General features: G+C 36.7%; 1 protein-coding gene across 3 annotated transcripts in view; it reads right to left on the bottom strand.

Moving 5' to 3' along the window:
- Nucleotides 1-26,578, bottom strand: part of ROBO1 (roundabout guidance receptor 1) — a 313,399-nt gene that overhangs the window by 253,313 nt on the left and 33,508 nt on the right. For all 3 annotated transcript variants that reach the window (XM_075769520.1, XM_075769537.1, XM_075769530.1), the window contains exon 2: nucleotides 15,608-15,934. In XM_075769520.1, the coding sequence (XP_075625635.1) occupies nucleotides 15,608-15,934 (327 nt within the window). The remainder of the gene's footprint in view (nucleotides 1-15,607; nucleotides 15,935-26,578) is intronic.

The raw sequence follows: 26,578 nt of genomic DNA, 5'->3' as shown, positions 1-26,578 counted from the left end.
ATGCCTATCTGTGGTCAGGGTCGTATGCATACATACAGCTTCTTAGAGGCAGAATCCCTGCAACTACTTTCATGTAAATTTAGTACTAATTGGAACTTCTATATAGTATGAGTTGACTCATAGCCTCAAATTACCTCTTAACAATTGCTTTAATAAAACTATACTAGGCTGAGCAGAAGTCTCATGTGTACCAAGCTTTTCAAATTTGAAATAATACGTGCAATTGTTTTCTCAGCCCGTTCCAACTTTCCAATGCCCTTTTTCATGTGTGTGTGTGGACTCAGCATTCTAGTAATGGTCTCAACAATGATTCACCTGTACTTCACTTCCCTACTCGTATTTCCCAGCATAACTTGGAAAAATATTGTTAGATTATGTAATGTGATTCCAGATCCTTTTCAGCATCACTCCCTTACAGCCTATGATCCCATAACACTAAACTTCTGAAGTTACCCCTTTCGTGTTTAGACATATGATGTGGCATTTGAATGCAAGCATATATATTTGCCAAGCCATTTAGTTCAAATACAGAGAGTGGACTTAGCTTTAACACTACTTGTTTATCTGTCAACATTTGTCTTATGTGCAAATCCTGCAAGTTGTGACTAGTGATTATCGGGTAAATCCATTTTGAGCTATGTACTCCTACTTCAGTGACTCTTTCTACATATATCTTATATATCTACTTTGCAGTTTTGTGTGTGTGTTTAGAGAAAATGATCACTGCTTGATTCTTTCTATAAGCTAGTCAGATATTTTGAAGAAAAGTAAATCAGTTTTTCACCATTAGTTTGCACTGCTCTTCTAAGGACAAGCTCTCCTCACGCTCATTTAATCCTCCATAAAGACTGGTTTAAATCACATTTCTTTTTTGTCATAACTGAAGTCAGGAAAAGATTAAACTTACTGGAAAGAAGAATGCAACAAAATATTTAAATGATGACAGCATACTGAAGGAGCAAAACCGGGGACTGTGACTCCTAATTACTGCTCCCATTTTCTACCCTCTTAACTTTGAAGCTCTGCATCTATTCCATGACATAGAGCAGAAATATGCATGAGTTGTGATTCTCCCTCTAGAACAGGGAAAACTAATTGACAGCCTGAAGGCTGAATCCAGCTCCCCAAAATGGTTTTACTTGGCTCCCACAATGGCCTAGAGCAAGACTGCACATCATGTATTGTGCTAAACAATTTGCGTAGCCCACAGGAGAGCAGGAAAGAATGAAAAAGGAGTGAAGAGAAGCAGGGGATGGGAGGAACAAAGGAGTGTGGGTGAAGGCTGATAGGCTAAAAATGGAAGTGTAACCCTTCCAGCAGTTTCCAGTCTCCTCAAGATGCCAATATGGAGAAGAGCAAGCACAGAGCAGAGCTGGAGCAGAGCTGGAGCAGGCTGGGTCCTTCACAGGGTCTGCGCCAAACCGGGTTAAACCAGAGGAGGGATCGCTTCCTGCTGCAGTGACTCAGACAACCACACCAGGCTTTTGACCCCACATACTTTTTGTAATGGGCTTTTAAGAGGTAGCTTTGCTAGATCTACTGCGTAATTAGGGGAGACCAGGAGTGAACCAGTGTCCTAAGATCCCCTACAAACAGAGGAGAGGAAGGCAGCACCACTCCTGCATGGGTCCTACAATCTATCCACAGGGAGATCACACTGCTGGAGCAGAGAGATAGTCTGGATGTTTCTGGTCTGGGCACAAAGTCGTCTTATTTGCATCTACTATGTATTAAAGCAAGAGGGCTGAATTTTACTTCATAGACTTTCCCTGAGCATGGGTGTGCTGGCTTTGGCTGGGGTAGAGTTAATTTTCTTCACAGTAGCTGGTATGGGGCTATGTTTTGGATTTGTGCTAAAAATGATGTTGCTAACCCAGGGATGTTTTGGTTCCTGCTGAGCAGTGCTCACACAGAGCCAAGGCCTTTGCTGCTCCTCACACCACCCCACCAGCCAGTGGGCTGGGGGTGCACAAGGGGTTGGGAGGGGACACAGCCAGGACAGCTGACCCCAACTGACCACAGGGATATTCCATACCATATGGCATCGTGCTCAGCATATAAAGCTGGGGGAAGAAGAAAGGGGCAGGGGGACTTTGAGGGTTATGGTGTTTTGTCTTCCCAAGTCACCGTTACGCGTGACAGAGCCCCGCTTTCCTGGAGATGGCTGAACCCCTGCCTGCCCATGGGAAGTGGGGAATGAATTTCTTCTTCTGCTTTGCTTGTGTGCATGGCTTTTGCCTTACCTATTAAGCTGAGAACCCAGGAGTTCTCTCATTTTTACCCCTCTGATTCTCTCCCCCATCCTGCCCATGGGCAGCGAGCAAGCAACTGCATAGTGTTTAGTTGCCAACTACAGTTAAACCACAACAATGGGTGAAATTAAAATCAATGACGCTCATCTGTTTCTGCAGGAGCAGTCCTCAGTCCAGCAGGAACACACTAAATTGAACTCGAAAAACAAGTGTTCTCCAGCATCTTCTATAGCACCTATGTATTATTAGGATTTCTCTTTTGTCCCTTTCTCTCTCTGGACAATGGAGCTTTAAATATACAATCATGTTTATATATTCATCTGATCCATGAGCAGGTGTGGGGGGCGGGGGGGAGGAAAAGGTGGCCCACAGGCATAGGATACCATCAATCTAGGCCCTAAAGGAATACATCCATAGAAGGAAAATTAAGAATTACAAGTTAGATAACTAAATTTATATCCCAGCACCATCCAAAACAGCTAAATTTTCAAGTATTTCAAAGAACTTCCAAAGTTATTTGCAGTTAGTACTAACAATAGCTACGAAACATTTCAAATAGTCCTTAAAGCAGAGTGATGAAGAGCAGTCTTGTCAGGAACAAATCTAACAGTGAGTGAGCTCCCAACCTCTCCACGGGTGACAGACATTTTTGTGACCCTCTGAGACCAAGATTTAATTTCTTCCTGCCTCCTTTTTTTCTGTCCAGAGAACAGCAATAGTAAGACCTACTTGTTTGCCAAGTATGAGTACATTTGAACATTTATAAAATGCTTTTAAAAACTTGATTTGAAATACCCACACAAAAAGCAGAGGAATGTGGACTTTTCAGGGCATTCTTGCAAAAGAAAACATCACAAAACAATGCTAAGATACTGGAACTGAGGTATATGCGTTGATTCTTTCTCTTCTGTACATGGACAATATTTACCAAAACTAGCTGGCCTTTAGGATTTTTTTTCCATTTTTGGAAAATATTGTGATGATTTTTGGTTTAAAAAACTTAATTACTTCAGTTAGCATTTTAAAATGAAGTAATTTGCAATGCCTACCATCACACCTTTTATTAACATGAAAGGACTGCTTAATAGTGAACAAGCTACATATTGAGGAGATTTTGATTATTTTTATTCTACTAGCTAATTCCATGATGGCAGTTTTGAATATTTGATTGTCCGCTTCCTCAATAATTATTAATATACATCTAGTAAAACTTACTTTACAAGGAAATTTTGCTATCATATCAAGGATCTTGCCAAAAATGCTGATTGGTGCCTATTTATGAAAGGACAGTCCTTTCCACTGTATTTTATGTTTATTCACAAAGTGGTACATGAGTAAGTTTTCATGTATTTTGAAGAAAATTTAATCACTTAATAAACCAAAACCATAGTTATTAGAAAGAGCAGTCCAAAAGACGACACAGTTTTATAAAATATCTTAGTAAAGTCACACTATCAGTGGAGCCTTTCCTGTTTTAAAACCTCACCACAGACTACACCAAAGAACTAATTCCACTAATAAAACTGGAGCCAAACAAATTATCTTCAGATAAAGATGTCTACGAGAGAGATTTGCTAGTGTCAGATGAAAAATTTAAGAGCAGCATGGTATTCAAGGAATCTGCTTAATTATTGCCATCTTACTCTTCTGGCATTTTGAGTCTACACATACTGTATTCTTTAGGGTGAAAAAATATTAATTTTTTTGACATCAGAGAAAAACTTGCAAATTTTTACTAAATACTTCATCTGTACTATAATTGTTGAGTAAGGATAAGACATTGAGCTGAATACCAGACTTGTAACACTAACAGTTTCTGCCAGTAAAGCATTTACTAGTAGGAATTGAGGAACAAAAGCAACCAAGAATGCCTTTGCATCTGGAAATGGTTACAGAAACCAAAATGGTAACTGTGTATAAAGTAGCACAGTCACATAACCCTACAATTTTCTTTTTTTAAGAACATGAGTTAAAAAAAAAAGTATTTGACACTTTTGCCTCTTTTTTGTTAACTGGAATATTTTTAAGTTGTAAATTAATAGGAAAAAAATAATTTTTAGTGTTTTTTTCCCCCCCATTTTATTATGAACTTTTGGAAGTGAATTATAGCAGGCATATAGGTAAAAATATTAAATTTCAATCAAGCTGGCTCTAGTATACAGCTCCCCTCCAATCACTTTTGATAGCACAGAAGCACAAAGAAGCCCAGTTTAGAGAGTCCACATGTGTTTAATCTTTGATTAATTGAACAAAAACTAAGTGCCTCCAGACGTATTTCTTTTAATCACGGGAAAGATATCTTTTCAGTTGCTTTGCTAGTAGGAGAGAGTCAGCAGATGTCTGTCTGGTCTAAAGGGAATTTCTTTTTCTCTGGAGAAAACAGTTTAAATAGGAAAGGAACAGCCATATGCTGACTATGCACTGCTTAACAGATGACGTAGAGAAGCATCTACTACCGCAGGGAGTGGAACAGGGCAGTTTTCAAATTAAATTTCTTTCAAATTCAAAGCAATCAGCTGAAATCAATTTACATTCAGGACGCCAGTTAAGTCAGACAGTTCTCATCAAAACAGCTCAGACACAAAGATGCAAATCTATCTTTGTCAGCAGTATGATTTTTAAGAAAGGTTTCAACGTGATGACAGTAAAAAGAAAGAAAATAAATTTCTTCACAATTTTAAATACAGCTGATACTTTTGTTCTCTGTGGAATGATGACTCAAAATAATTAAGTATCTCTTCAATATGAAGTATTTGCCAAAGGATCTAAATTCATACAGAAAAGAATATTGGCACAATGCAAATTTATCTCCAAATTTACCTAAAAGCAAGCCTTTCAGTACTTCAGGAAAACATGTTTTAAAATGTAGGACCGGGGGAAAAAAGCATCAATTGGTTGCAAAAATGCAACCAATGCATGAGGATTACTAGTCAGTTTTATTTGACTTTGTTTGTCTATATCCTTTTGCCTACAGGCCTATGTCCTATATTATCATTTAGGAAATATAAACACTAATAATAATAGGAATGATCTCCTTCATTTAGTTCTACCAAAACACTGCGGGGGCAGGGGGAAGAGTGGTGGTGGTGTGGAGATCAGGGTTAAAAGCAGAAACTGAAGGGGGAAAAAAAAATATACTAGACAACTGTTAGCTGAAAACCACATATAAAGCCTCCCTTGGACCAAAGGAAACACACCAACCAGAAAAAAAGAACAGACAGTCAATAGTCCTAATTCATTTGATAACTTCCACCAAGGAGTGGAACTGAACTCTGAACTCTGCTTAAGGCTCCAGCTTTCACAGTCCACAGGGCAACATACAGCCTTGAGATGCAGCACGTTGCCTAACGCCGTGGGGAGGGAAGGAGAGTATGTAGCAGAGACTGAAAGCAGACTGGTATCAAAACCACCGTTTCCTTCTTCATATAATTAGGATGCCTACCTTTATTGGTATTTCTAGTTGATGTTAACAGTCTGTGTTGTCTTCCACAGGCTTCTGAACAGCAACAGCAAAACTAAGGAGAGCTTTGGTATCAATTGGTTGGATTCAGGAAAATGACTTACAATTCTATCTTAGGCTTATGCTTGGAAAGGAAGAGGCCTTTAAGCCTGAATGATTTTAATTAAATTATTTTTTTTTTCTCTGAAACTAATGACCAATGGGTCTAAATCTCCAAGGCAGAGCTTCCAACTTGTTCCAAGAACCAACTTTTCCAGTTTCGGTTCAAGGTTTCAGATACTCTTTAACCCATCACAGTCACCATCCTACAGAACGACTGCCACCATATTCTTTGCTTTATGAATTTGCTGAGCTGCACTTCAATTTCTGGCAAGACTACAAAACACATCATTCACTTGATCACCCATCCCAGCATGGTCACCATAACATCCTAAATGACTCACCAGCTTAAGAATAATCAGTATAGTCACAGTATCATAATCAATCAAGAAATCTGTTGGCTGAAGGCAACCTAAATTCCTCTGTTTCACATAGTTTCTGGGAAGACACAAAAGATATAAGAACAGCTTTCTTGGGTCAGACAAGGTGCTTGTCTAGCCTACTATTTTGCCTTGACCTTGGCAAGAGTAGTTAATTGCATTGAATAGGCATCTTTTATTTATGTGCTCTGTTTTCACAGTAGTTGTAAGTGCCACATATATCAGCATCCAGAAAAAGCTTTCATTTGTTTTATCGGTATCATTGTTATCCACTAACAATACCACCGACCTGTGAACTGTCTTGAGTACAGAATTAACTGTAATACTCAAATATGTTGACACACATCTTCAATAGAAGTCCTCTTAGTCTGCTTCCAAAATATATTGTATCTTAGCTTTTCATAGCTAACATGAAAGATATAAACAGTATGGGCTTCCAATCTTCTCCACAGAACAACTAAAATCCTAAAACACTAATCCTACAACTGTAGACTATACAACCTTCAAATCTTTAAAAATTACTTTTATATATTCCCAAATAAATATAAGTTGTATTTTAGATAATACATATATAATTTTCCTTTAAGAATAAACTTCGGCATAACTGCAAAATGAAGTTCCACCATACCAAAGAACTGTGTCACTTTGAATACATATTTAAGTTATGGCATTTCCAGCCAAGTTTTCTGTTGTTTTTGTTTGTTTGTTTTTAAAATTTGTATATCACTTGATTCCCCAATGCATAAACTAACCTTGTAACCCTCTCTACAGTGTAAACACCCAATGACACTGATAAGGCACATTTCTTATTTTATTCATTTATTTCATGACTACAGGCAAAACTGAATCATCACAACTTCACCAAACAACAACAAAAAAAACCCTAAAAAACCCTAAGTCGTCTTTTTTTTTTTTGTCTCCCCCACTGCCCCTCCAAGGTGGCCATTTGCCTGAAGAAACCTAGTCTTTGAACAAAATAAATGAAGAACTCAAAGACATTTTGTGATACCTGAAAACTAACTGCACACTTGAAACAAAAAATCACCCACAAATTTTATGAGACTTTGCCAAATAAAATCATGACCAACATAAACGGCACATGTTTTCCATGAGCAGGCTTTCACTACATCTCACTGCAGATAGCACGTGAGTGCAGCAAACCAGCTCCTTCTGGCAGAAGCCTCTGCACCAGCGTTCTCCGAGACCCGTCACCCAGCACTGGCAGCCTACAAGCTGAGGGGAGGCCCTCTTCCCAAAAGAAGTTACTGTGGCACGTTCACTGTTGCTGACAAAGTTCAGAAAGAAGCTTCAAAACCTATGGTGGAGGTAAAAAAGGAAGAAAGGCCTGCTTTTGACTTTGCATGAATCCATATTCCTTCAAGGGTGTCTCCAGGTGACTAACTAAACCTGAGCTGTCATCACTATAGGAGTGTTTGTTTCAGATCCCACGTAACAGATTTGATCTAAGCACCTCAGATGGAGGCAAGGCCTTTAAAGCCAAAGCAGTCTTAATCTATCTGCACTTTGTATGCAGAAATTATTTCTGTCATCACTGGAATGGAAACAAATATAAATACACTAATACTTGTAGAAGAACTGTAGTCTGAGTTACTGTATATAGTCAAAGTATTGATAGCTAAGTATGATTTCTTCTCATACATTTATCAAGCACTAATGGAAATTGTAGTGTGCACCATAGCACACATCTACTAGTCCACCTCAAGGAGGATGCAGAGCAGACAAAATGATTATGAGTTAAAACTGAGTTAATAAATCTTGCGGTGGTATGGATCACAGCTCTTGTAGCAACGTTCCACCACCAAGTGTGTGGGGGGGCCCTGCCCTCCTCAGGACACAAAGAGGAAAAATCCTACTAGAAGATGAGGGTATTTTTCCCAAACCTGGTGAAGTGCAAGTGGTAAACAGCATGGAAACGAATCAAATCATTTTAGCACTGCCTTTAAGAACAAAATTCTTCAAGTTTTGTTATTAAGAAATGTGAAAACATAGTGACTGAGGTAGCTGTTGAAAGCAGAGAAACTGTACCCACGTTACCCAATACGTACCACTGTTAAGCATAGTCACTTATAGAGAGATCTGCTGATCATGTCAGCAAGCAAACAGAACTGTTCTTCTGAGGTTCACCCAACGTTAAAGTGATACAGCCTGGTAGGATGGTATACTGCCAACATATTTAGTTCCTCTCTTCAATGAAGAAAGGAACTTGGGGAAAAGGGCATATATTTCTCTGAGGCCATGGGTGTCTCAACCCACAGAAATTACAAAAAGTATCCAAAATGTTTTGTTCATTGTCATACAACCGAAGAAGGGAGTAACCTGTTGTTTGCCTGATTATTGTAAAACACCAGGGATTGCACATTAGGTGTTATTTAAAACACAGAACATTTATAAAAATCAAGTGGTTTGAATTTTGACAGTATTGCATAGCTTGCAGGTAATAATACAAACATTAACTCAGGGACACCCTATCTTGCCTAAAAATTAATGGAAAATAAGAAAGAATTTTGCAGCTAATTGAACAGGTCATATTCTGCATAACATGAAAATGAAGTACAGGAAAGTCATCACTGATCTTTAGATTCTGCAGCAACCTTTTCTTCATCTGCCAAAGGAGTTTCAGAATAACAGGGGATATTTCATTTTACCAATGACAATTAATGATGTTGCTGATGAAACCACCCTCTCCACAGGACGGTTTCTTGTAATGCAAAGGAACTGAAGTGGTTTTAACCATAAGACACCTACACTGACTCTACACCATTTTTATTCCTTTTAAATCATTTTAAAACTGCAACAATGCATTTTTAGAACTCAAGCAGTCATCAAATAGGTACTGACGATGACGTTACAATGATGACAAAGCTACATATGAAGGAATCATGCCAAATTCCCTGGTCATAAATACATCTCTTCTCTAAAAACTCATTATGACACAGCAAGGGGTGAGGGGAGAGAAAAGAAAATAGTCTGATTCAGTGGGAAACATCAGATTTCCTATCTTGATTTCCCATATAAAACCATCTTAAAGTAATTCAGCCACCTTCTCTGAAACTTGGCATGCGTCATGTGTGGATTGCTTCCATGAAGATAAGTTCTGTTCATAAAGAACACAGAGACTCAAGACATGTTGGGACAGTCCAATTTGAAGACAATCTAAAATTATGTCTTATTTCCACCCAGTAGAGGAGACCACCCTGGCAATTTTTGTTTTCATTTGGAATCTCCTGAAATATATTTTTCTCTTTGCAGCATGCTATGAGTTCATTATGAAGTTCTTCAAATGTGTCACTATTTCATTTTTCAGCCATGCTATAGGACCATCGCGGAGGACAGCCACAGAAGTCTCATGGAACACCAATTTTTCTAACCCTGAACTAGGAATATAATACTAATACAATTAAATCTGAGTACTCTAAGAGCTCTAATATTTAAGCTTTTCCATTTGCTGCACTGCTTGGTTTCTGTGCAGCCTCACTTCCCTATCTCCTTATTCATTTGGTGATTCATATTAGAATTCAAAGAAGGTGCACAAAATAGAAACATTTTTTTATTTATATATGTATTTATATAAAATGAGGAGAAAGTGTCACTATTTTGTTAGAGAGGTTTAATAGAACAATGAAATTCTTTATCTTTCACTCTTTTTATAGGTGAAAGTAAACAAAACTGAGTAAGCCCTTCTTTAAAGTGTGGGAGGTTTGTAAATCATCTGCTACTCTTATTAGGTCTAACTCAATATGTGACAACATCATTTTCATTTAATGGAAAAAAATTTGAAAGAAGAAAGTATAATTTTCACTTTCCAAACTTTCTGTTAAGCATAGTAGCGTTGCATCCCTGAGAGAGAGGTGCCCCCAGTTACTAGAGGGTTGGTTAGTAAAGTAAACAGAGTATCAAAAGAGTAAAAATAAGGCTCTATACATCTTTAAAAATTACGTGGGGGACTTAAAGGACTACACTGACATTAAAATTCTCAATGTTCTTCAACTGACTGTGATGACAGAGGAAAGCAATATACATAAACTAGTAAAACTGTCTGCTTTCCTCAAGCAGATGTAACTACACTATAAAAAGTAGCACACTTGCATGTAACTTTGACTTCATTGCAAAGAAATTCCTCCTAAATGATGTTATATTTTTTGCTAAGATATGCTTCAGAGGCAGTTTATAGTAATCTAGCCTTTCAATGCTTGTTACAGCTGCAGAGTAAGAGTAAAGGTAAACCTACCATTGATAAATGGAAGCTTTTAAGAAGCATTAGCAACAGCACTACTATTAAGCCTTCTACGCCTCAAGCAATTTTTGTTAATGACATTGCTTGTGGTAAGCAATGGTATAGCTTTAGTAATTTTTTTTTTATATGTACTTAGGAGCTTAATGAGTTTCTTATAAAACTGAGATTCATCTTCATTATATATGCACGTAAGCATTCAAATTAAGTCACTTGTCTATGACCAAGATATGAACAGCTCAGATAATAAATGGATTTGCGGATTTTGTTAATTTCAACTTGGCTTAAAACATTGATGCTGTACAATGGTGGTCAGGAGAGCTAATGTAACACCATACAGACTGAACATATGATGAAAACAATACACAAATAAATATGAGTCCTCATTGTGAGAAGGATATTACTGTTTTAGAACCCCTGAGCAGACAGAGCTGTTAAGTCACCTTTCAGATCAATCCTGTGCTATGGAAGGTTTTTGGTTTGTTTTTTGAACACAACATAGCAAGTCTATAACTGGGACATTCCTGGGATCTTATGTAGAAAGCATTTGGTGTATTAACCATTATAAATTGAAAACAAATGTGAGCAAACTATCATACACAATAGCTTACTGTAAGATACTCTGTTACTGAGGTTAGGGATAACACGCATGCATACGTACTTTACAAATACTTTTACAAAAGCATGGCTCTTGAGAAGCAAATCCATCTATCAACGGAAAACAGAAGTGTTGTGATAAAATTTACGTAGAACGTTCATGGCAAACGTGAAAGAAGTTCACAGAGAAATATGATTTGAAATAAAGATCTACAAAGCTACTGATCAACAAACATAATTAAATTTGTTTGCATTTGATCTTAACACCTTCAGAAACTTTAGAGCATAGAAAGAAAAATGGATATAACCCTGCAGCTATTGTTAACACTCTTGACACAGGTAGGTTTCTATATAATGCTACATAACAGACGCTCACAAAATCCAGACAATTTTTCCTCAAAAAGGAGTAACAGGAGGAAAACAAACAAGAAAAAAATTAAACACTGAATAAAACTGCCACACACCAATAACTGAATTTGGTCTCAATCAGGTGCACCCATTCACAAGCCAATCCTAAGAGATTCAAGCACATGAAGCAGCTGCAATCACCTTCCAGTCTGCTAATGGGTAACTTTCCACTTTTCCAAAGCTGCTTCTAGTTCTCTACTATGAAAAATTACTTTTGTTTCCCATCTGTTTATGTGATAACCAAAACAGTCTCCACCCCTTACTCTGAGGATCAAGCATGGTTTCATTTTGTGCTCCCACCTGTAAAAGCTGACATTTATAGAGAGAATTACCCAGTTTCGTTTTGACAGGGACATGCCCTTTTTCACGTTCTTTAGGACCTTTCACCACTGGAGAATGTGTCACTGGTAGGCAGTAATCCAAAACCAGTTACATTCCTCAAAAACAAAACATGGAGCTAATTTAAGTCAGTTTCCAGTGATCAAAAGGCTGAGTTCAGGAAGTCAGGAAGAGGGAGGTAAATGGACTTGTAGCAGCCTAAGTCAGAAGGATGACTACAGGCTGTTATCTGATTATTCCATCGGACGCCCTTCCTGGGCTACCCTACTGAAACCTCATTCTACTGCAAATTAAGTTTGAACACATATAGAGAGTCTCCATTTCAGAAATTTTGTGGGAATAACATTTCAAATAAAGATGAAACCAGTCAACTACCAAAATAAAAAATCCCCCAATTAAACTGGTGTTACATCTCTTTCATTTAATTGACTTGTAATTCAGCTTTCTGTTGAGTTCCTATTTATGCAAATTTATACCCTTCCCATTTATGAAGATCTTACAGATCTAAATTACACAGAAAATGTCATGTAATATTAAATTACACAGCTACTTTGCACAGGCCTGTGTAGCTTAGAATAGTTTTACTAGTCCCTAAAGTGTCTAAGATATTTTAATTCTTGAAATATCAAGTGGCTAGCTATTTGATTAGAGAAAGTTACAGTCCCTGTAACATAATCAAACAGAATATAGTCCATGGGGGTTCAAGTACTTGTTTGGTATATTTAAGAAAGATATCCCCCTTTACCAGCAAGAATTATCACCTTGTGTTTAATGTTTGACTGAGATACTTAATCCAAAGGATGCTACATTTTCTTTCACTAATGTGAGATGCACACCTTAGTCAAATCACCAAAGAAAGGGTGATGAATAGAAAGGAACAAAGCAGAGGGGAAACTCTCTGCAATTGTATGATTTATGATTTTAGTCTCTCCCTCATTGGGGCCATCACATGTAAAGCTATTTTTAAAGTGCTTAGAATACACATCTATTTCAGAACTGCAATATATAAAAACCTGGTTTATCTTCTTAAATTTTCATAGATTTGAAATTCCTCTACCTTTCCTTCTTTGCAACTGTAGAATCTATGCACAGTGCACTTAAGGAACATGTCTGCCTTATTACATAGGCAACAAACTCTTTGTGGACTACCTCAACAACGAGCAGTGGAACTGCTTGGAAAAAGTTATTTGCATGAAGGAGCAACAGATATGAAAATTTATTTTTAGTATTAACCTGAATCTGAAATCAAATCTACACATCCATTGAACAATGAAGGAGCATCATCTAACTGAAGTTGTTACTATAACATGTGAAGAAAACATTGTGATACATTCCCTATCATGTTATGAAACTGGTGCAGAGAGGAGCTGCTTCTTCCAGGGAGAGCTAGCAGTCACAGTGCAAAAAAACACTTCTACATTCTACGTTTCACAAAAGTTTTTTGGTTAAACTTGCAGCATCAAAGCATATAACCAAGTGAGTACTCCAAATTATCTTCTGTACTTTGCAAATGAAAACCAGATAAAGGCAATTTTACTCTGTAAACATACAAAAAGTAAACTATAACATAAGGATTTATAAACCAGGAATTCTATATGACATGTATACAAATGTAAATGGTACAGTACTCAAAACAGGTGTACTGAGAAGCTAATCAAGACAGTTTGCTGATTTGCAGTAATCCACTGTGAATGTAGCTACAGTTTATAATGACGACAGCATTACAGCTATAATGCACAGATTTTGAATTTAATGCAAATTTATTCCACCAGCCTTCAACTCTTTCCTTGTTCCTCGCCTCTTCTGTGCTATTTAAAGTGTTTTGGTGCTTTTACACTGTCACATCACTATCTTTTCTATTAAAATCATAGCCTTCTCTGTTAAGATTCTTTGTCTATAATCTGCTGGTATACAGTTAAAACTGTATATCATTATACCTACAAATATTAGTTCCAAATATAGGTTGTGATTATTTTTTTTCCCCCCTTACAGCATTGCTGGTATTTATTTTCTGACACTAGCCCTCAATATGAGAGTAATTTTGAGCTCGATTAACAATTTAATGCTATATTATTGTTAGGTGGTATGCATTTGAACCCCTTGAAGAAGTTACTCATCTTTTATTTTTTGTCTTGAGTGTTGGCAGACAAAAAAATTGTGGCAATATCAATATTTTGCATTCAGACCCTCCACTGTAATCATATGAAGATGACTAGAGGCAGGGGCGGCAAACACAATTAGCAACCAGTTGAATTGATGCATGCCACAGGGTGCCAACCATTGAAACCTACTTCACATTTCTGTGTTCTAATGAAAAATTGTGGAAGACACAGACACACTACATGTATTTCAAATATTACTTCAAGTACATCACTGTCATGTTTTAGCCCCAGCCGGCAGCTGAGCACCACGTCCTCACGAAAAGAATGTGAAATAAGCACAAGAGTCCATGCTGCTTTGCTGCTTGGACAGAACATTAAAACTTCTTTTAAGAATCAATGAGCAGTGCTATAAACAACAGAAATCAGATAAAAATCAAGATCTCTTAAGCATTAATGCCCACTCAAAATTATACTTGCAAGATACTGAATATAACATTTGGAAGCAACCAAACAACAGGTAATTTAAACAGGTTATACATTTACTCGATAAGCATACTTCCAGCAAGCCAGACACTAATAACTTTCATCACTAAAAGCAGTAACAAGGAAACAGCATGGTCATAGATCTTAATCATGTGTATTTACTGCATTATACGTGATGCTCGAGAGACTTCTGGTATAAGAATGACAAAAGTCCTTGGGATTTTGTGTGAATGTGAGCGAGACTAGACAAAGGCCTGAAATAAGTGCACAAATGTATAGTCTATTTCCTTGGCATTCTGTGAATTAATATAGCCCTTTTTCTAAAGAATTGGTTATATACCAATGGTGGCATTTATTCAACTTGTCTAAAAGTTAGGAGCCTCGTCAGAGCTCGTTAACATGAATTGTTTCATCAACAGAGAGATCGGTGTTTTCAGAGAGCAACCGACCCAGTTCTGAGCTGGCTCTTCAACATGATACCAGATGAATTACTACAGATTACAGAGGAAGCCTATAAAAGCAACTTGAAATAGATACCTAACTTGAATGGAAGGGTTTCTTCTCATACTTCAGTATCCCAAAACTGATATTTTTTGACCTACACTTGGCCCTTCGTATGAATGCTCAAAACCCTTTCATGTGCACTCTCTTCCTTTAAAATAAGTAGAGTTTAAAGGGTACACAGGAAGAGATAAGCATTACAAAGTGATGTGAACATACTTGACTGCTCCTTCCGTTGGCTAAATACTTATCTCTCTAGTTCTAATTTGTGGGCCACTTCTTTTAGAGAAAAAAATAAAATAAAATAGAGTTTCTAAATCTGCCATTATTTTTTGGTAGTGTTTATTTGTGCCACAACAATTCCAAATATACCCTATTAGATCAAATTCTGGCTATCCTCCCTCCTATTACACATTGCATTTTGCATGGTTATCTGGAGAAGAAAAAAAATCTCTAAGTTGCAATGAAGTATACAAAATTCAGCAGACAGTAAGTAATCATAATTGCATGGAAGCATAAAAGCTGTGAGAATATACAAAAATGTGCAAATTTCTACAGTGATAGACTGACTATTTTTCTATTTTCCTATCTCTGGATCAATAATAATTAACCATATAATTCCTTTGTTGCTTTTAAGTCAATGCCTTAGAGGCAGCTCACACTTATTTTTTTAGCTTCAAATAACATCAAAGCAAGCAGCTCTTACCAAAGAGTGAAAAAAAAGAAGTACTTACTTGCCACCTCCAGCGACGCATTATGACTTACAGCTTCCCCAAGGTAATTCCTTGCCACACAGACATAGACACCTTCATCTGGCCTACTCTTGCGCCCATGGACTATGCGTAAGAAAAATAATGATCCGCTGGGCAGCAGCATGCGGTGGGAGCGTGGATCATCCTTGTCCGTTTCCACTCTTTCTCCCCCCTTGTACCACTCGATGGTGGGGGTTGGCCTTCCTTCTGCTTTACAGTTTAAAGTTGCCGGTTCTCCTTTGGAAACAATTAGATCAGAAGGGTGTTCGACAATTCGAGGTGGAAAATCTTCTTGCCGAAGACGGGAGCCTGGAAGATAGAAACACAAGTTTTCTTAGGAGATCGCTGCCAAGTACAATCACTGTGTTTTGCAATACAACTACTTAACCATTACCCCATAGTATAGGATTTAATAAGAACAGTTATTAACATCTTTTCAAAGTGAAAAAACCAAACCAACCCTTAATGCACTTCAATGTGCACAAGGTTCTCTCAAATTAATTCAATAGCATTTTTTCAACAGGCGACCTGTACTAGTGAACTAAACTGCCATGTTCCTAAGTCATATCCATTTTATATTGATCTATCCAAGTATATAAATTTATACATATCTGTATATGTAGAATTATGAAAAACTAATCCTACAGATACTCTACAGACATCAGACCATCTCACCAGCGAAACTAATACTGCTCCAATTCATAACAGAAAGTCATAGTCAACTTCATTCGACCTTTTGGAAAGCCCAGGAATTCACACAATATCTACAGAGTAAGCCTAATGTCTCCAGCACCCACAAAGTTGCTTTATTTCACTTGTACTATCAGCTCTTTTTAGTCACTTGTTAAGCAGTACCAGAGAGGTACAAATGCATGGAGTGCCTGAGCACTTCTTACACCTCTCGTGTCAGGGAAAACTAGACCAACTTTTTGAATCATAAAATTTTTACTTTCTCCAATCTAGAATTCTGATGCAACATGAGATGACAGTAATGGGGATAAAAGAAAAAAGTTACAAGCAAAGATGACACTCTTCTAGAAAAGCATTCAATTTCAAACTAATTCAAGCTGCAAGGTGATAACTGGCATGAAAAATCCTTTAATAGTCTGGATAGACATATACCACAGAAGAATACGGGAACCAACTGGGTGCCCAAGAATTCCCAATTAGGAATAAAGAGCTACAAAAACTTCTGGGGTTTTAAATTGACGACTCAATTTCAAATTACTATTTTCCTCATTTCTCTCTTTCTTGATATACAACTTTGACATGGATAAAATTAGTCTCTTGGGTCACTAATTCCTGATTATTAAAATTTTAGATGCCAAGATTCTTTATTAACATTAATAACATGGTTTTTGAACAGCTGTGAGGCACCAGAATGAAATACAAGGTCTATTCACTGCAGGTTAATAGACCATAAATTGGTATGGAAAAAGGGAAGGAGACAAGGAGAGGAGAGCCCCAAAGACACCTCTGTTTTCAATATATGTATTATACTCACACACAAAAGTACAGTATATATTTCATATATACATAAAAAATAAAAATATTTTAAAATGTAGAACTTTACACGAATGCTTATTTCACATTTCCTTCACCTCAAGATACTCAATGCAAATTAAATGTTACACTAACCAGCTAGCAGCAACCACACATTCCCAAATCTCTGGTAGTATGGCTTGACTACATTGAAATATGTTTGCATTCTGTATGCAGTAAAAGAAGATAGTTTTATATGAACATTACTGATCATTAAATTAAAAAACCCCCTCAAACAGCAATAAACATACTCGTTAGTCCTTTGAGGAAAGATAAGTACTATTTAGGACTATATTCCTAAATGAGAAAATATTTCTTTTAATTTATCTAATTTGCCAATTTCTGTTCATACGTTCACAACATTGCAAGACTTTGTAGTACCTAAAGAAAACAAGTAATTCTATTTTACGTTTACCTACCACAACTCCCTGAGACATGAAAACTAAAGGATGGGCAGAAAGAGCAGAAGCCAGGGAACTCCTGAATCCTTTTGCTGGCTACGCACCACTGTGCAGACCAGCCCTGCACATCACACTAAAGCGAGATTTTGAGCTGCACCTCCTAGAGGTAGGGCACAGGCCAAATCCAGTCAGAGGAGAGCTAAAAGTACAAGAAGAGAAAATTGTGCCAACCAGCAGCACAATTGGTTTTCTGCAGCAGCTAAAAAAAAGGCTCAAATATACTTCTGTTTGCCCTGAGAGCAGATCTCAGTCATTGCAAACTGCATTTGTATCTACTCATCCTGAAGTTTTACAAAGCTTTTGGGAAAAGCCCCTCACACAATAATGCTCCCCTCACAATTGGAGTGACCAATTTTAGATCTCTCTTTCCAAGATAAAAATGCCTAGATGAGGATAAAACCCTTGTTTTGTTTATTCTTTTACTCAGCTATCATGTACCTCACAAGAAAAGGCACAGAAACAAAGGATGAGAGAGCTAAAAATCAATTGTAATAAGTCAGTCTGGAAATAGAAAAATTCAAGTTTAAGGTAAAATGTTTAAAAATAGTTAAGAATTGTTTCAAAAAACAAAATATGTATCACATTTGTATTTTCACAGATTATGCTAGCCAACCAGCATACAATATAGTACAAGCTTCCCATTTTTTCTGTCAGCCTGGCCCAGATCACAAATAAATGAAATACCATTTTCAGATATATTGTATGCATGCTTTCCATACTGGCATTCAAATGACTGTACACTAACCTCAAGTACTGTACAGAATGAAAGTTTAAAGACTGACCTCTAAACTTTCTTGAAAACTGAGACTCAAAACTCTTAGGGGGAAACAGTCCTCGGGAAACTCCAGGAATGCTCATATACTTTTTAAATTTCCTTGATGGAAATTTAACTCCTAACTAGAGGAGTTAAAATGACAGAAATGTCCATTAATTTATTTTTTTTTTTAATCCTAGCATTTTATAAAGTAACATTTCTCTAGAAAATTTCATAAAATTGCTTGAAGCAGAAAGGGACAAAAGTTGCATGAGTAGTTGACTGGCACATATTGAGCATTAACCACAGATTTAGTGACAACTGCCTGAGGGGTATAATAGCCTTGACAACCAAGTTATAATCTTTCCACATCTCTACACATATATATATATTTATTTTTTTTTAAATCTTTCTTTCCTGTTAGCCTAGTTATTTAAACTGCATTTACATTTTACTGAGAAGAAGCAGCTTCTATTATGAACATAAATCTTACAATGGGCACCAATCCTGTAATTTTCCTGTCAAAAATCCTTCCCAAGGGGATATTTGGTAAAAAAGAAAAAACAGAAGTGGAACACCTATTACATGCTGGATCTGCTCTTAAATATACAACAGAGTTGCTTTTTTCTTTCCCCCAAAGATGACAGCATTGGGTTATAGGAACTAACCAACTTGTGTTCTCTGCTTTTATTATAATTCAAGTCTTTCATAAAAAGTCAACAGGATGCCACCCATTAAAGTATGCCATACTAATTATTTCATGCTGCTACTTAAAAGAACAATTACATGAAATCATGTTTCCATTCTCTTGGACTGTGCCACAACTATTTTTACAAGAATTCAAACACTGAAATAAACAGATGTGAAGGTTCAAAGAAAGCTAGCATTAAATTTGTAGAGGCAAGATTTGCCTTTATTCCCACCTTAAACCCTCCTGTTGGCAGCATATACAAATATAACGTATTGAAAAATAGCAGGTAATGTGAATAAATGGGAAAGCTGCTGATATCAAGGGTACAAACACTGCGCTATCCTCCTTTAGGGGGAAAAACAAAAATGTTATGTGCTACTGGAACAAAGTGCCTCAAATTTGAGCCATGCAGCCTAAAACAGTTAACAATCAAGACCATAGCTACAGTCCATCTAAACTTCAGCTCAGATGGATATAGAAAACCTGATTTCCCAAGATCTATATATCTAAATAATAATTTATCCTATGTCTTATAAAAACGCTGCATAACAGTGTCTTTAGCCAAGTGCCAAAAAGCCAGTAAGCTCTTGGGTCCATTTCTTAGCCATTTCACAAGTATATCATTTAATGCTGATTTTCAGAGCACAAAACCTCCACTCTTTTCTTTTATTGAAACGCTTTACATTGTAACACAAGATCTGAGTAACTGGCCTAATTGCTATCAAAGTTATTAGTAAAATGCTAACAAGGAAAATGTTCTTGCAAACAATTATACTTCATCAGAACATAAGAAAGTGTATTCCCAATTCCCCACTATTTCCACTACATACAACTTAGCCTCTTTCAGAAACTTCTCAGAAAGTGTGGGAAAATTTTTTGTGATTTTGTTTATGTTGAGTGGAAAGATGTTCCATAACTCTCTTGGTGTAGTGGTTAGAAATCTTTCTCTAATCCTCAGGTTAAACATATCCCCAAGTAGTAAATACCTCATTCTTCCTGTGCTTGAGCTGCCCTTTAATTAAGATCTCTCCACGCACTTCTTGAGATTTTATCCCTTTGGCATGCAGAATACAACCTTTTCCTTTTTTACCCTCCTCTTGGATTTTGTGTTCTTGTTGCTGTTAGAAATCAACAAACTAATCTCATCTGGTTTTCCCCTCATAAGATTCGCTTACCTTTTCCTCATCTTAAATTCTAGGTTGAGTTAATCTTTTTTGAACATGGAAGACCCAAACCACATGCAGTTAACAGGCAAGCACACTTTGAATACTACTTCAAGCACACACTGCAAAGCAATCTCGCATCATTTTGCAGGTGAAATATAACTGAAGGAAAAATCAAAGTATTTTTCTCAAAGCGGCTTTTCTGCCCAAAGACATGCAGCTAACCTAAACTATTGGGTTTATCTGTTCTCACAGTGTCCTAGTTTTCAAGGAAAAACAACAGAACAAGGAAGATCTGCAGAGATTTTGTCCCACACTCTTTCTTTCTCTCAACTTCTCCAATTTTTTAAATATTCTTACTCTTTGCATGCCACCCTTGTTCAGCCTAAATAAAACATCTGATTTCCTGACCTTTGTAGCCTGTAAGAATAGTGCATATTAAAAGGCAACTATTTTGAGACTTCCTTTACAGGTGTTGCAGTCTTCCCTCTGTGACCAAAGACATGAAATAATGAAGCCAGTAACTGATGCTGTGCCTATGCCTTTGGATTTTCCCAAAATAGTCAACTGGATAACAACACAAATTTCACTTTTGAATTCTAATTTGGCATAAAGCAGAACAGCCAAAACTGCATTTAACTGATATTTCTGGAACACTGATTTGAAAATAGCATTGGTCACGGTATCATTTTGGTCTCAGAAAGTAGCTCTCCACAGAGAGTTTTATTTACAACAGCTGTTCATCTCTAACAACCAAGTACTGAACACATACTCTGGAAAAAAAATAAAGTTACCCTTTTTACCTAAATCCCGCCATTACTTTGCACAGTCGTAACTATGAAGATTTCCATAACTACTTTAAAACGACACCACCTTTACAAACAAAAATGTCAGGCAACAGAGGTGTTACAATCCTGAAAGTGAGCCGGTATTTGTACACTAAGGAGAAAAATAAATAGCTGGAACATAACAGCACTATGACATCAGTTGATTAAGGCCCAGGACTACAGGTTTATTGAAATGTATTTTAAGATGTGTTTAATGGTTCCAAATACTGATCTGGGAATAGGTCCAGTTCTTTCCAATAACTTAGATACCATAACATGTGGCAAGCAAAGCTCTCACTTTGGATCACTAGAACCTGCAATTCCACTACATGTTCCCAAGGAAGAGTAACATCTCCATTTCTTTTTCTAAGCACACAATGGAAAACAGGTGAGCAAGATGTAACTAAAAAGAAAAGCACTGAACACTAACTGATCATTCCTACTATGAAACTACCATGAAGTTCCGTGAAAAAGTTGTTCTTTTTTCATTTTACACCATTATGTAAAGGAATCCTTCTGCTTCCCTCCTTTAATTGCTATTGGAGTTCCTGTTCCTGCTGAGAGATTAAATTATTAATGTGTTCTTTTTCATTTTGTCTGTTACCAAGGGATATTTTGGGGTAAAGCAAGTTGCACTTCGTATTTAAAGTCTGAATATAAGATATAAAAAGAAATTTTGTGGGCCATGACTTTTAAACTAAAGTTGTAGGCACCCATAAAACATTCTTCCCCACTTAGAAAGATAACCTGAAAGTATTTTATGTTCCTAAGACACTATGAATTACATTTCTGTCATGGCTACCACACTATCAGGAGATGTCAGAAACCAGTAATTTAGTGTACAATTATGTCTGGGAAAAAAACCTAGAATAACCACAGAGAGCCTAGAGTTTTAAGCCAGGTCTGCCTATCTCTCTGAAACAAGAGATTAAATGGGAGCTGTACTAAAGATACCTCAAATCCAGACCAATCATGTGCCTGGCTCTTATACTGAGAAAAAAAAAAAACCCCAAACATTGGAAGCTACAGACATTCAGTTTACACAATACTCATGTACTGGTCAACTGAAGAGGAGTTAGCTAAGGTATTACAGCAATAAGCTAAATAAACAAGGGAGAAAAATAAAAAACATTCATACATTATATTGGTTTAAATGGTTTGTTTCTGTTCCTTATTCTGCAGCAATTCTGACCATATAGGATTAGGTCAGAAAAAGCCATAAATTTTTAGGAAAAAGACTTCTGGAAAGATGTACAGCAACTCACAGTTACTGAAATACTCTGCCTACTGGGAATGAAAAAAAATATTGGCAGGTACTGTATAGCACAGATACTAACAATGAGTCTTTGTTTTAATACCTAAAGACATATTTCCCAGGAGATGCTAAGAGAGACTAGCTCTCTGAAATAATCACTTTTAACAAAGAAGCTGAAAGCAGCAACATTAAGAGTCATGCTTTAGTTTCTTAATCCAAAATTGAATTTAAAATTGCTCTTGAACAAGCCATTTATTTTCAAGAGACACAACTTTACAGTCAATCTTTGTTACACGAACACATGCTACTGGTTTGTCCAGCAGTTAGCATAAATAAGTCCTGACCTGGTTATTCATTAAATTAGCTAGAATATAAATTTTAAATAATAATATTTGTATTGAGCTATGTAAGACGCTGACATTTACATAAAACCTCAGGCAGTAGGTAATGTTCCCAGTGTAAAAAAAGTGTTCAGTTTTATTTTTAGTTTCCCTTAGTACTGCTTTCTGGCAAGATAAATGTCTCATCTGACTTTAGTGGATACTGGAGTAGTCTGAGATAGTAGTATCTAGAGCGCTGACCTTTGAAACCAAACTTCATTCAACAAAAATTAAAATATCCCACATCAAACTGGTAAGTTCGGAATAGTATTTTCCCTTAAAGAAAACATTAATGAAGTTACAGGATTATTTTCATTAATAATTCAAAAATCAGCTATGACCCAGTGAGCACCCACACTACATTAAAAACCAAACACAATGGAAAATAAGCCCTACTTCATTCCTCATTTTGTCTTTGAAATGGCTTTAGTAATGCTGGGAGATATCTCCTACACTGGGATGATATTGAGAAGAGCACAAGATGACGGAGAATGGGTGGGATGCATCCAAAGGCAAGCTCGTCTTTGGAGATTTGGATGTGACAACCTGGCAATGATTAATTGCTTGGAGATGATCATACTAAATTGCAGGATGAGTGAAGCAGTGGTGTCAGGCAGGTAGAGGGGGAACACAGAGAAGGCTGTGATGTCATGAGAGCTGCATAGACCCTGGCATGGCAGTCAAGAGTATGAAAAGGATGGCTGGGGGAAAAAGAGGTGGCAAAGGATTATGGAAGTGCTGTACATATTAGGTAGAAATTGAAATAAAGAGTGACTGGAAGACCACTAGGGAAACAGATACTTTAATATTCAAGTGATAGGACTTGATGATAATTGGATAATTCTGTGGATAACAGAGTTGACCAGATAGTGGAAATGATCACTGCTTAAACAGGTGAGTTGGGACATGGTAGGAAGATCTGGGACAGCTCAGAGCAACCAACTGCTGCCCTTTTCCTCCTTGACAAATTGTGTTCCCTACACAGAAAGGCCTGGCAGCTCTGATCTGGCATCAGCAGCTTCACTGGTACACCCGAGCAGAAAAACCAACTGCAGTAAATGGTGAAGTGTGGGAACAACAGGTGGCACACGTCACCAAAGAACTGCCATCTCCAGTGCTTGCTTTTCTGTTGAGTAGTGAAGGATTAAGAAACAAAGAAGAGACTGTCAGGCCCTCCTCCTCTCCATCTTCAATCCTTGCTCTCAATCATGTTTTATTCCAGACAGGAAGAATATCTCGTTGGCTGTGAACCATTGGTTTGCCACTTGGAACAGGAAAGCAGAACTTGGAAAAAAACAAAAACCAAAACAATGATAGCACCACAAAACCAAAGGACTCTTAACTGCACTGAAGGAAGCACATGAAATGCCAATTTAGTGAAAATGCCAAGGATTCAAAATTATATATTACATTAAATATTATTATATTAATAAAGAGACATATTAAAATGCTACTTATTGTATTTTACTTTTATATATATTCTGTGTTGGTAATTGAGATGTCAGACATACTGATGCAGAAAAAAATGTATTTCACCTTGAAGTTTTTCTGTAATCGGTGACATAGATTTCATCTATTTGTGGTATAATTACAGCCTACTAGGCCATTTTACTGCCAAGTTTTATATATGTGGACAAACAAATAAAACACAAAATACCCTTCTATATGATCATACTCATTCATAAACAAATACATCTAAAGATATACCTGCCTCTTGGGTTGTTCTTTAAAATCATTTAGTCATCAAAACAAGCATAACTTATTTCAGATGAGTTGCCCCCACACTCTTCCAGACATTTCAAAGCCACCTCCTACCATGCTTATGAATACCAACTTCTAATTCATTTCCAGCTCCAGATTCAGTGTGAGATTGCATCTGATATTGATCAACTGCACGTTCAACAGTCTCAGAGATGCTGAGAGAAGGAAAAAGGATCCTCATTTCTGCAGGACTATCAGGAAGCCAGAGAAAGAAACAGCAATTGTCAACAGGAGCAAGGGGTTTCCCCTCTCAGCTGTATTAGGCAATACTCCTCAACTCTGCGACAACAGAAGCCCGGTACTGTAACACCACACTCAATGGCACTTCTAGCCTTATGCCTGTGCAAATTTTGGTCTCTCTCATACAATTGATATGGCCATTTATTCTTATTTTCAAAATAAATTTGAAGAGAAATATAAGGATTTAAAAACACCTGTCCAAAATCCTACTTTTTAAGACTATAATAAGTTTGTTTCACCTACAAGGGTGAACAAAGTATGAAAACTGCCCTCATGAATCAAAATGTTAGATATTAATAGGAGGGTTATGTCAGCTCAGGAATAAGTTTGAATTTAACTACTCATAGTGCTCATAATTTAGAGGAGATTAACAATAGAATAAAAAAATCACTATTAAGTAGTTCAATTTCCTTATTTGTATTGTTATTATTGTAATATGTTAAAATTTTGGATTAAAACAACTTACTTTCACTCTATTTAAATCAGTTTAACTTTTTGTACAACATTATGTTTGGACAAATACAAAAAGGCCAGGCATTTTCAATTACAAATTGTTACTGCAGTAACACACTACTGTCACGTTTTAGTTGCAGAAAGAAGAATAGAAATTTAAATCCAAATTATTTTTTTCAATCATTTATTTAGAATTATATAAAAGGTACACATCAATATCAATTAAATATTTTATAATTAATGTTTTCCACACACAAAAAAAAAACCCAAATAACTACTTATTTAAAAGCTGTCTATCCCTACACTCTCTCCAAAACATACTTTTATTCAAATATAAAGCTAAGTAAATTAGTATGAAAAGCATAAATGATAACATGCTCTCAGGGAAAAGCAGCAAATATCTCCTCCTGAGAGGAAGAGAAAAAGGAACTATGATCCCACCGATTTAGAAGTTAAACATGTACTGAACTTGTAAGAATACTGCTAGTCAAATCAGTCCTTACTGCTGGACACTGACATCTCAATCACAGTGAGAGATTATTCTGTATGCAGCAATAAGCTAGAATGAATACAGTATTTTCAGTGAACTTGTGAAATATTTTACCTTCCCATATAAATGCAGGTTAACCACATACTCCTCAAAATATATTTCAGCTCATTTGTATACTAAAAAGCCATGAGTTACTTGGCATGGCAATCAACATGACATTCACTGCCTGGTGACTGAAGATATCTTTCTATTGCTTTTCTTTCACTAATATAAAGATATGTCAAAACAGCAAACGAATTTTCACATAAAATAATCTTCCACCTATCACTGCTGTGCGAATCATCTTTTTTTGAGCGACTGTGCAATGTTTTCCCTTTGACTGTTTGATTTCTTGTCCCTCAACAGGCAAGAAAGTCCACTGAGTTTGTTTTTTATCTCTTCAAAGGTTTCTTTGGTTCCAAATTCCAACTGAAAATCAGAGATCTTCCACATGCCTATTTCTTTTACAACTGTTTCTACTTACTCCATTGCATAAAACATAACTTTACAAAGATAACATTGAATACACCTGTAGATAAAAGCCATGTAGAAAGCCATGTCCCAGGACTTCCTTAAATGTACAATAGTATGTGCCCAGAAGACTGAGTTGTTTTCTCCAAGGGATGAAGAACTAACGCTTCCACTACCATCTGTGGTCTGAGTTCCCATTCCAGAGCATGACTGCTGAAAATCTAGTGAGAAGTCATTCAAAAATTTCAACCAAAATCTCCCACTCCTGTACCTTACCAACTGGATTTTAGCTCTGGTTGTAGTGAAAACTGTACAACAACTTGAATACAATCACAGTGAAGACCTTTGTATCATTCAGTGGCTACCACAAAGTTTCCTAAAACCAAGGCCTGGAGAAGTTCCATTAAGCGGCCTTATGTATTTACT

This window comes from Balearica regulorum, chromosome 1, assembly GCF_011004875.1.
Source record: "Balearica regulorum gibbericeps isolate bBalReg1 chromosome 1, bBalReg1.pri, whole genome shotgun sequence".
Taxonomy (NCBI): domain Eukaryota; kingdom Metazoa; phylum Chordata; class Aves; order Gruiformes; family Gruidae; genus Balearica; species Balearica regulorum.
The sequence above is the reverse complement of the archived record's forward strand: the minus strand, read 5'-3'. Positions and strand labels throughout refer to the sequence as shown.